The sequence below is a fragment of the Zophobas morio genome, unplaced genomic scaffold (genome assembly GCF_036711695.1).
Source record: "Zophobas morio isolate AGI-343-1 ecotype UQ-CSIRO unplaced genomic scaffold, CSIRO_AGI_Zmor_V1 ptg000097l, whole genome shotgun sequence".
Lineage (NCBI taxonomy): Eukaryota > Metazoa > Arthropoda > Insecta > Coleoptera > Tenebrionidae > Zophobas > Zophobas morio.
In genome coordinates, this window is record NW_026972202.1 from 84270 (window position 1) to 95572 (window position 11303).

An 11303-nucleotide genomic window follows, 5' to 3' on the forward strand; every position below is an offset into this window, starting at 1 on the left:
GCTACTTGAACTTATTTATTGGTGCTTTACACACTATGATAAAGGTTTAGTCTCTATTTAATATATTATATATATATGTATAAACGGACGCTTGTTTATTCTTTCTACAGTTTTATAATTTTTAAGTTACTCTTGTTAGCTTTCGTTTTTACTAAATTAATTATATTTATAAAGACCTTTATTTTTTGTGCTGGTTTGCTTAAAATTCTAGTTATGTGCCAGAAGGATCGTCATATGTTATCTTCGGAGAGTCAAAGAATGAAGAGGCAAGAAGTTATGCGGAAAAATTTAAATTTTGGCAAAATTAGACAAGAAAATGATTTAAAAAATAATTTTAGAGTTAATATGCAGAACCTACTAGAACATTACATATTGCCGTTAACTACAAATTAGGTTATAAATTTGTTAACAAGTTGCATAGTAGCGAGAAGGGTATGGCTTAAAGAGCTGCTCCGCAACAAAGTTTTCTCAGTTCTCTTTATACGTATGATGACCACTTATTCCAAATACTTGTAAAACCGTTTTAACTTTAGGACCTCTATGTAGTTTAATACGCAATAAGAACACACCACACGGCACATATGCACCTTTCCGCTGAGACTTTATAATGGGTAAAGAGGACTAAATTTTTGGTGCTAACCCATCACAAGTGTAATGATGACCTCATATTTTATTATTTTCGTTATATCCGATATATTCTTCCTTGTTGGGAGTGAAGCACAGGGTGGTTTTTTTCTATTTACTTGTTTATCAACTACAATGAATATCTGGGGGATTTGACCTATTCACTTCACCTTTTTCCTTGCTTCTTTTTATTCAATAGTTGCTAAAGTATTATACCAGAGCATTGATGGTTATTTTAAAGTTAAATGGCGGTTTTTTTTTAATCGTAATTAAACCTTAAAATTTGCTAGCTAGAATTTAAAAGCTAAAATAAGCTGACTTAATAAAACTGTTTTTTATTTACTATTTATAAAAATTAAGTACGATACGTTTATCGTTTAATATACATCTTTTTATCCTACAATGGCAGTGGCGGCCATAATAAAGTTATCTATTAAGTTTATAGTTAACTTTTAGTATAAGGTAAACACCTACTTTTTAAAAGTTTACAGTAATCATCTAATCATAAGCAGTAAGTGTTTTCCCTTTAAAAGTAGCTTTAGCTACAGGCCTGAGGATCTTTTCAATCCGGTGGTGCTTAAATTTGCTTCTTATAGTATCGGGAATGAAGGAAACGACATCCCCAACTGTGCATTCTTCGTTCTCGTCATGACAAAAATACTTTGTCGTCCTTCTATACACCTTGAATTTATATAATATATACATTAAGTTAAACCAAGTATGCTAAGTATAGCAATATAGGAAAATCGAAACTACAAAAGTAGTCGTTTTTTACCCGGTTAAACTTTGGATGTAAGATATAGCGTTCGTGAGCAACCTTGGCAGTTTTTTGCATTTTAGTGCCAATGACGACGCCTACTAAACTTCTCTTTGTCGGTTTATTATTTTCGTTATTTATAAAAGGGGTAATATTATTTTTGACTAAACTTGAAGTTTCAAAATTATTCTTTTTAAACTTAAAATCCAAATGTAGAATCCCATCCTTTTTTAAACAAAGGGGCCCCTTCCCTACGAGCAATTTGTATAATTTCATTGGCATTAGGGATGCCACTCTCTTCCACTCTAGTAAACTGAGCCTGAGCATTGCTAAACTAACAACCTCCGCTTCACCGATTCTGTGGCCCTAAAGAAATTCCAACCACATTGGGCTACCCTAATAAAATTTACGAGGGCAAGGTATAAAAAGGGCCGAGTGGTAGAATATGCGCATGCCCTCTTGAGGGTGCGCTTCAGGTGCTCTCGAGTGCTGAGCTGCGACGCAACTCTAAATCCCATTGTGATGGCTCTACGTGTTAAACCTGTTATAATCTCTCACGCTTACGGGATCACAGACTTTACTACTTTGGCAATCCCATTCCCTTGAGTTAGTTTTTATAGTACCTCCTTTCCGTTAACCGGAGTAACACCGGTAAGTAATCCGAAGCTCGAATACCTCATTCGCTGGGGTGAAAACCCTTCAAAACATCAGTATCCAGCACACCCATCGTTTCCCGGCTTTCATACTCGAGAACGTGTTTATTCTGGTTTCCAAACTAAATATTACGTGCTAGGTGTTTAAGTTATGTATTTCCACTACAGGAAAAACTTATAATCGGTATAAGGATGGGGTTTGCTAGATGCCTTATAAACTGCGATCACTTCCATGAACTCCTCTCTGCTCAAGCAGAATAATGTTATAACTGTTTCGTTTAGTTAGCAAGCAACATTCCCACCGTTGATATGAAGATTCCCTGGCGTCAAAAGTTGCATTATATGTTTGTAACGCCGAGAGCGTGCGTTTCGCTCACAACGCAAGCAATATTTTTAAACCGCATCAGAATCTACAGTTTCTCCTGGATTTTCTCTGCGTTCCTAAGGGGTGACCGAAAAGAAATAATGTCGTTTTACATAGGGGATATAGAAGATTCCTGACGAAATCGTGGTGTCAACAATCTTAAATTTATTGATTAATAGTAACTAGACTTCGCCATTTTTGAGGGACACGTAAATCCACTAGTAAAGTTAAAAAAACACCCTTTTTAATAGTGCACGAGGAAGAAAAATTTTTGTCACTGTGTTAAAGCGCTTTGCTTTACATTTTCTTATATTTCGAATAAGCTTGGTAACTAAAGCTTAGGGAGAGGGAAGAGGAAATTTTATAAAATAATAGCTGAAGCTAAACATACAAGTTGACTATTAATAACTTGACCAACACCATTTCCCCTTTCCAATCCTAATTATTTTAGTGCCTTGGAGTATGTGTGTACGTGTGAATGTAACCACTTGACCAAGGTAAGATGTGCCACTATTTGGGTTCCCTAACCATCACGATGAGGCCCTGCGACACGTTTTTAATAATAGGGTAGAAAACAGAGCCCCAAAGACTTCCCGGCACAGTGCGTGCCCCTGTTCTTTTTAATGCTATTAGACTCCATGTAAAACTTTTAGTCAACTGCTCGTTAACCTAACACCCGCCCCCCATCACTCTTGCTGTTGCAGACGAAGGTCGCTCAGCTTTTTTTTTCCTACTGTTTAACCGCCTAGCTTCATGTGCCCGGACCATTAGAACTAATTCCACTCACGCTTACCCACTGGCTACCTATAGGGATTTACGCGCCGAAGAGCAGACTTTTTTATCACCAAAAAATGCACCCTACCTATTACTGTCGCTTATTTCTCTTTGCTCGATTGTTTATATTCAGTCAAGACATATGGCGGTTATTGACAAGAAACTGATAATGGTTAAAGTGAAGGCGGTGACCAAGTATTGCATCCTCTACTTTGTGCCAAGTGGAAACTCTGCAACTAGCAGCGCTTAGATGTACTGTGTTTCCAGTCGCTGCACGTCATATCAGGCTCGCCTAGGTGTGTGTAAAACGGTCTAATGCCAGCTGCTGGCCGGAGAGCTCACCTTCTAGTCATGGGGTGGCAGACGCTACCGCTGTCCGAGTGATGCACCTTTATTTTTGATAGAGCTAGGATAAGCGTTAGGTTAAAGGAAAAAAGTTAATTATATATAAGCCAAAACTTTGTTTTGTACACTATTAATTTATTTGATAACTCAAAATCTGTGTTTGTTGGACCGACAGGCCTTTAGTAAATAATATTAATTAATATAAAGAGGAACCATAGAGGTCACCGATTTTTTGAGCTAAAGAGATAGTCCAAAAACTTGTTTTTTTTACTCAGAGTAGTTTTATCCATATATAAATCTCTCTATTTATATTAAGCTAATAAACAAGACATTTATTAATAACTTCTTTAGTTGTGCTTATTTCAAATGTACAATATTTTTGCTTGTTCTAAACAATTTCTTTTGCATTAGGTTTCCAAATTTGGCAATCCTTTTTTGTGATTTTGTCTGTTTCAATTTATTCAGGTGAATTATTCTGCTTTACGATTTAAAAATGGGTCCTAAGTTTAACTACTTTCAGTACCTCGTTAAATTGTTATTATTATTATTATTTTTTTTATTAGTAATTTTGTTACTCAACGCATATGGGGTAGAGGTCTTTATAATACGTACTTAGGTATAGTTTATAACATAGCTTAAAAGACGTAAAGTTTTTGAGCTTCCAGCTTTATCTTTTAAGAAATCTTTTGACAACTACTATTTAGTTAGCTTACTTTGTGTTTTAAAGTTAGGAAACCTAAATTCAACCCGCCGACCGGGCTAAGGCGCAAAACTATGATGGAAAAAGGGGTTATGTACAATCGGAACTATCAAGACTATAGAACAAAAAGAAAGAAAGTAATAAAATTAAGAGGGAGTGAAGAAGGTCATTACCGAAATTCCGACAATGAGTGATTATAACAAAAGCAATGTAAAGATAACCAGTATACTATACAAGGTATTCAGGAGGTAAAATAGCGAATTAGATTTTAACGTGTTTTTCGTTCTAAAAATTAATAGTTTTTTTAAAAAAATTCCTTTTAAGCCTTCAGCCTTAAAAATGAAAGTTACTAAATTGATTATTTAAAACGGCTGTAAAGGCCTTATATGACTGTGAGAGACCCCCGCGCTTAAAGAATATCTCTAGCCCAGTTATGACCGCCGAGTAGAGCCCTTGAAGGGGCGTTGGTCGACTCACGTTTTCAGGGGAGAATAAGCCACTACTTCCAAACTGGACAGTTTTTCAATAGAAGTCGCGGGACGAAAGTTACATAGGGATGAGTCCGGGGCTTTCAGGTGAGCGTTCTTTTAGAGCTATACTTCGGGGTTCGCAATTAGTGAGTGAATCTTCCCAGCAGGATCTCGTGGATATAGGTACTTTCAATTGCTCTTTTTTTTCCCCCTGCTAGTTTGCCGTATATACTAATTAGTTATTCGTAATAACAGAAAACATTTTAGATGAACAGAATGAAAGAAGAAAAAATCAGTATCATGTACTTCGACAGTTTTTTAATATTATTTATAATCTTTAGTGTAGTTTAAGTAAATCTAGCGGGCTTGGGTTAAGATATATTTAGTTTTTAGAAAGGAGTATTTTTATTTAAAGCCCTAAAGATTATTCTTTGTAGAATTAAGCCTGCTTTTTCGATTTTTATTTACAATTGAGGCTTGCAACTACTTTGTGTACCCTCCTGCCGTTTTGTAGTAATAAAAAGCTACTGAAAAAATTAACTTCAGATATTCTTTTCGTTTAAGTTACTATAAAAAAGTTTAGACCGTTTTTCCTTTTTACTAAAAACTTAGCTTTTAATAAGTCCCCGTACTTTAGTTTTGGTAGCTATTATTAATTAATTTCTCTTCTAACGGTTCTTCACGAAATTTTTCGAGAATAACGTAGTAACTTTAATTGAGCTAAACTCTAGTAAGCAGCTAGTTTTCTAAATATACTCAGCAATAAATTAAATTATATTAAATTATAATTAGGAGGGAGTTGAGAACGATTTAAGATGCAGCAAAGAAGGCAGCGCCAGCGCTAGCAACAATACTCCTAACACCTTGAAATCACAAGGTAAAAAAATCTAAACCACATAAATTAATTGATAAAATTTTCAACTCTGAAGAACACAGGAAGCCCGCAACGAGGGTGGAGCACGGGGATTCGCAGGAAAGTTTGAGGACAGAAACCACTTCGAAGGTTCGGAAATTTTGCAAGCAAGTCGACTTGTCTAATAACTCAGAAAGGAGGATCGCCAGCGCGTGCATGGAGGCCACTCAACCACTCAGCAGGCGGGTATGACCTACTTGTTCGTCAGCCGGTTAAAAAATTTTTTTTCTATAGCTCCTCACGATTCTCACGACAATGCTAAGGTGTGCCGGGGACGCTCCTCCCAGCAGGTATACGGTTCTTCATAAGAAGATGGTGATCTCACCCCTCTCCGAACTAGAAAAAAACGGTGGGTGGGGGCGGGCTGGCCATCCTTTCTCATTTGCCAGAGCACTGCTTCAAGTCTTCCGACCAACTCCCTTATAAAGTTTTTCAACGTTATATAATGTCTTCAAGAATTAATTTTTTTTTTTCTTTTACGGAAGCAGTATAGCAATCTGCATCCGTCAGTCATCGAAGTCGGGCTTAAGCAGAACCGCTTTAAGATAGTCGGATCGAACGAGAGATGTAGATCAATGCTGCACGCCTTAAAATTGGTATTGACTCTCAAAAAGAATCTATTATTTGCACTTAAATTAGTTAAGATGATTGAGGAGTATCGCACTCCTTCCGATAAGCAATTTTCACGTGACTTGGAAGCAAGGTGTCTTCTGTAAACCGTCTTCCTCAGAATATGAGCTTATATAATTTTTTTTTCTCGGGCAGACTAAATCACCATATTGAATTTTTGGCCAACTGCCGGCTTTTGTCCTCCAATATGCGGAACGCCATTCGAGTTGTGAAGCTGATAATTTCCAACGTCAACCCGGAGATAACAGAAGACCAGGTAACGTGCCATCTTCCCACCCTACCTTCATCTTGAATTTATCGAATAGGCCCGTAAAGACGTTCTCGCGAGGATAGACTTTTTTGTAAAAACCAGGATCGAACTTGCAAGTAACTGGCTGTTATTGATTTGTAAGTGGGGTGCATTTTTAAAATATCTACTAAAAGGCAAAGAAGTTGTCCGCTACGTCAGTTCGAAGATTCAGAACGGCGATGTGATCCTCGTTTATGGCTGGTTTCTGTTTTTCATAGCGGTGCTGCTCAGGCGCTTATTTTCTTTTTTAAGCTCTACAAGTGTTTTATCGTCCTTGAAGCATTCTTCTGCGCAGGGAAAAAAGTTTCGTGTCGTTGTAGTAGACAGTCGACCCCGCTTGGAAGGTGGCTGTTGTTTTATGTTATCGTTTTTTTTTGAAGTTTTAAATAAAAATAATTCAATAGGAAAAACGCTCTTGAAAGAGTTAAAAAACAGCGGACTTGATTGCACCTACATTCTGCTCAACGCTGTATCGTATCTCCTGCGCGAGGTAGAGCATATGTGCTTTCCTTGTGAAATCTCTGCTGTAACGGGAATAAGGTCACCAAAGTTCTGCTAGGCGCCCACACCTTCTTTGCCAATGGTCACATGTTGGCACGTGTCGGATCCGCCATGATTTCCTTGCTGGCGAAGGTCCCTTTAACTTTTTTCTCCGTTTCGCTGCCAGAAAGTCTTACTTTGCCCGCCCAAAGGTGCATTCAGTGCCAGTCATAGTGTGTTGCGAGTCTTACAAATTCAGCTCCCGCGTGCAAATTGACTCGCTAGTCTATAATGAATTGAGTATAGTTTTTTTTTTGCGCCGGCAATGTGCAATTCTAACGAGACCATGTAGTAAATGAGGACTGCGTCGTCCCAATTTCCGATCCAGCCAGGCGTGAGCAGCTATCTGAAGCCCTTAAAAGTACCAAAAAACTACACACTCTCCATCTTTTGTACGATGTTACTCCTCCGGAATTGATCGACGTGTAATATTCCAGTTTAACTTTTATTTTTTTATTTTGACCGCTGCTGTCTTTCAGAATTGCAACTGAATTTGGTCTCGTGCCCACTACGTCTGTCCCCGTTATTCTAAGAGAATACGATGTTGCAAAAAAACGAAGCAAACTTTTGACTTACTAATTATTTATTTGTTATTCGTGCCTTTATGAAAGCAATAATCTTATTAAAAACATTGCGCTCGCTTATCGTGCTCTGTACGCCGCCTGCAGTGGTCATTTCTAAAGCACTCTATGCATCCCGCTTCGCAGGGACATTTCTACGGTGTGGAGGTCATTAAAGTTAAGCGCTACTTCCAATGCCGAGAACAACTTACGCTTATAAAGTCGTAAGCTTCCTCGAGAAGTTCATAGACGCGAGGGAAGGCCTCCTTGCAAAGGCCTGCGCTGCCTGCCCTACCGTCGTAGAGAAGGACGGCCCTAAATTAGTGAGTATTAAAGTTCTTGAGTACAGAAAAAAAAGGAAATTCGGGGTCAACGGAGGCAAGTTATTGGTTGGCTCGTTGGCTGACTCGTCGGGTGCAGGACAAAGAGTGGAGACGTCGGTAGAGTCGCACATGAGATACAAAGCGGTCATGAGACAGAGAGCATGTGCTGTAGTATGGGCCGCCGCTCTACAAGTAACGTAAACCTTCAGCATGACTGTGTTAAAGAAGCACATGCTGTTAGGAAACCTCCAATTATCAAAAGCTCCGCGGGCCAGTGCAGAGATGATCTCTCCGGGCAACTCAAGCCAGCTAATGCCCGAAAAGAGAAGTAGCAGTAACGCGTGGTATAAGCGCAAGATGTACAGTACATTGCACACGTGTTGTACTCGACAGTTGGTAGGTGGAGAGGAATAGTCTCTAGCACCACGTAAGAGCATTGAGGCGTTAACTTCTGGTAGTGTGTGATGGTAGTACGGATATTGACGTTTACTAGAAGCTTTTGGTGTGCGCCATGGAGGGGGTTGATGTATCCTTCCTCAATCTTAATAAGTAAGCGCAAGTCTTCTGTGGTCACATGGAAAGCAAAAACCTTGCTAAGCATCACAATCTCCGAACGGTCAACTGGCCTAGTGCAGTAGGAAACACTTTGCCTCTCTACATGCGCCTTCCGGTTGTCCCAGTCAAGATGAGAAACCAAATACTGGAAGTACACCAAGGTTAGCTGTAGACCAATAACGATCATATTCTCTCACTTGTGTGCCGCGGTGCAAGTAGACGGCGCCTGGGTGGAGGCTGTATAACGCATTAGTGAGCTCCAAACTATCAATGCCTAATGTAAAAAGTGTGAAAAATATTAATAAGGACCAAAGGACGCAAGACGGTGTATACAAGTGGTCTCGTCGGTTCCTTCCAGTAAGACCTGAGGGAAACATTAAAAAATACGAAGTACTATAGTAGGGAAAAAGCTTAATATATAAAACCTCGCAGGTATCTTCTGTAATACAACGAATGTTTACATCTTTCCAGGGTGAAGGGCGGGCAAATGTGGGGGTATAGCAATCGGCCCTATGGTAGACCAGAGGACCGCAGCTTAGTTGGACGCCATTCGGCCCAATCCTAGGTTACTCGTAAATTGGAGACCTTAATTGTGCCCTTAAGTTCTACCAACCCATCACGCAAAAGCTGTATAGTCTTTTCGAAGTACTGAATGCCGAATAAGTCTTGGTCTAATGCACCATGGAGGGATAGTTCATGTGCAGCGCAAAGCTAAAAAGGGCAAGTCAATGTTTTATTCAGGTGAGCTGGGGTTGGCACTACCAAGTGCTGCCATAAAATATGTTTATTGAAAGGATTGACGACTGCTCTTTCCACTGGTGGCTTAAATAATATAGCCGGTTTCTGTTGAATGTAAATACTATAAAGACAAGGCAAAAGACAGCCAGAAAAAACAAACTTGGGCGATATAATTATCAATGGGGCTCGGCAGTTTAGCTATGAAGATTGCCAAGGACGGATGGCCATTTCTACCAGCTCGACCTGATAAAACAATAACGTAATCACTAATAGCTGAAGCCCAGTCTACGAGAATGGCTGGGGTAACCTGCCTGCTGGAGGAAACTAGCTTTGCTACCAGGATAACCAAGCTGAATAGTAACGTCTAGGAAGCCCAAGTCGATGCCAAGCTCGAGAGCTGAACTAGCAAGGGTGGTCAAGGAGCATGAGATCCACAAATTGGGATGACTTACCATTGGTGCAAACTACGCCGAGAAGAGAGCCATCGAATAATGTGCTTTCAATATTTCGTCGAACTGCCGCCGGATAACCCCCGCGGTACGAGGAGATACAGCTGGCCAAGTGAGGAAAAGGGCCAGTTCTGACAATGCACGCCCCCCCGTTTTTCTATTTAAAGGATTGTCAGGCGCTGGTGTGCTGATAGGATGGATATCCAACACTCACAGAGAGATAAAGGTCAAGACCGCAGAGTATAATTTTCTGAGCGTAGCTGTAAACAAGCTCACAGGCGCTACGTGACTTGCAGAATACCATTGTTCTATGGTTTTGAGAAACCTAGAAACAGTGCAGCGTCATTTTACCTCCAACTGAAACCAAATGTACTAATAAAGTTTACGCATTCAATAAGTAACAAGGCAGCATCCAGCTCGGCCGGCCTGCTTACAGAGATCTCTGCTATATCCCCTTATAGATTAATGATTAGCAAGTAAAAAAGATAACTAAATTTCTTCTTAGAAAAAAAGACCGGATTCTCTCAATTCTGAACGTTTCGTAGGGCCTGACCTCCAAAACATATAGTACTTGGCTCCCTATGGAAAATTAGTACAAATATATACCGTCAGGAAAAAAAAGGTTAATATACAGAAGGGGAGGTGTCTTCTTGAATTAATGTCGGTGGATGGGTGCAATGAATCAGCTGCATGAAGTGCTCTACTGGATTCGCGATGGTGGCTGAGCACACGATAAACTGCGGCTGACTGCCGCCGTAGTGGCAGCACAAGCGAACCTGAAATGAGCAGGTTAACCTTTAGGACTGAGAAGACTTGTATTAGAAAACCAGGCGTCGAAGTATCATGGCCATGTGCGAGCCAAACACGCCTCTGTAGGTGTGGGCCTCATCTATCACCACGTGCTTGAGGGTCCGGAAAAATCTCTCCCATTTTACGTGGCCGGGTAGCATGGAGAAGTGAAGCATATCAGGATTAGTTAACACCACGTGGGCATCCCTCTGAATAGGACCTTCGGGTCAGTCGTCAGATTGACCGGCATTTGTGTAATAAACATGTGCAACAAAGAGACCACGTGACTCTTGGGGAACGTCCCCGTCATATGTAAAGCACTTAACATGCAACAAAGCTTCCGTTCCGCCGCGCAAAAAGTTTCTTAAAGATCTAAGCTGATCCTGCGCGAGTGCTTTAGTGGGATATAAATAAATTGCACTGCTGGCTGGATCTTTTAATATAGCCTTTTTCATTAACAAAAAATAACACTGTCTTATATCGGCATTATTATAAGCACCTGCATAACGGAAATATTATAAACGAGGGACTTTCCACTAGAAGTAGACGTGCAGACGGCCACATTCCGACCTTCTAGTGAGGCGTTGATCGCCTTAATCTACTTAAATATATAGTAAGAATAAAACCTGTGAGAAGCAGAGGAACAGAAACCTCTTTCTACACTTATATGTGCCGTCTAAATATAAAGGAGAAGACTGCAAAACTAAAAAACAGATTTTAAAACTACAATGATTTTTGGAAAAAACTAATTATTCTCCCTCATTTCCTCTTAAACCTAATTTAGAAAGTAAAAGCTTCGACTCTCAAATAGGCTTAGATAATAATAATGG

At 39.7% G+C, this 11303-nt stretch overlaps 2 protein-coding genes across 4 annotated transcripts; one reads left to right on the plus strand and one right to left on the minus strand.

Annotated features, from left to right (window-relative positions):
- The first annotated feature begins 4757 nt into the window (after window positions 1-4757).
- Window positions 4758-7714, plus strand: LOC135144352 (uncharacterized). 3 transcript variants are annotated; one of them, XM_064076396.1, is made up of 18 exons: window positions 4758-4870; window positions 4943-4989; window positions 5480-5564; window positions 5617-5690; window positions 5738-5786; window positions 5835-5890; window positions 5941-6027; window positions 6086-6196; window positions 6245-6303; window positions 6366-6486; window positions 6536-6596; window positions 6654-6720; window positions 6772-6863; window positions 6924-7009; window positions 7060-7152; window positions 7212-7299; window positions 7352-7484; window positions 7539-7714. In XM_064076396.1, the coding sequence occupies exons 1-18, from the start codon at window positions 4774-4776 to the stop codon at window positions 7636-7638; spliced, it is 1506 nt and encodes a 501-aa protein (XP_063932466.1). In that variant the 5' UTR covers window positions 4758-4773; the 3' UTR covers window positions 7639-7714. The 3 variants fall into 3 exon arrangements, with proteins under 3 accessions (XP_063932466.1, XP_063932467.1, XP_063932468.1); XM_064076397.1 differs by having other exon boundaries at window positions 6089-6196; XM_064076398.1 differs by lacking the exons at window positions 7352-7484; window positions 7539-7714 and having other exon boundaries at window positions 7079-7152; window positions 7212-7281.
- LOC135144358 (uncharacterized ATP-dependent helicase YprA-like) lies at window positions 7682-11037 on the minus strand. The gene is made up of 21 exons (XM_064076406.1): window positions 11022-11037; window positions 10754-10972; window positions 10512-10693; window positions 10317-10460; window positions 10200-10263; window positions 10071-10138; window positions 9899-10009; window positions 9688-9841; window positions 9543-9632; window positions 9396-9478; window positions 9260-9340; window positions 9111-9208; window positions 8923-9058; window positions 8831-8861; window positions 8695-8771; window positions 8532-8642; window positions 8311-8483; window positions 8189-8251; window positions 7994-8128; window positions 7832-7934; window positions 7682-7774 (listed from the first exon to the last, which is right to left on the minus strand). The coding sequence occupies exons 1-21, from the start codon at window positions 11035-11037 to the stop codon at window positions 7682-7684; spliced, it is 2232 nt and encodes a 743-aa protein (XP_063932476.1).
- Window positions 11038-11303: the final 266 nt, after the last annotated feature.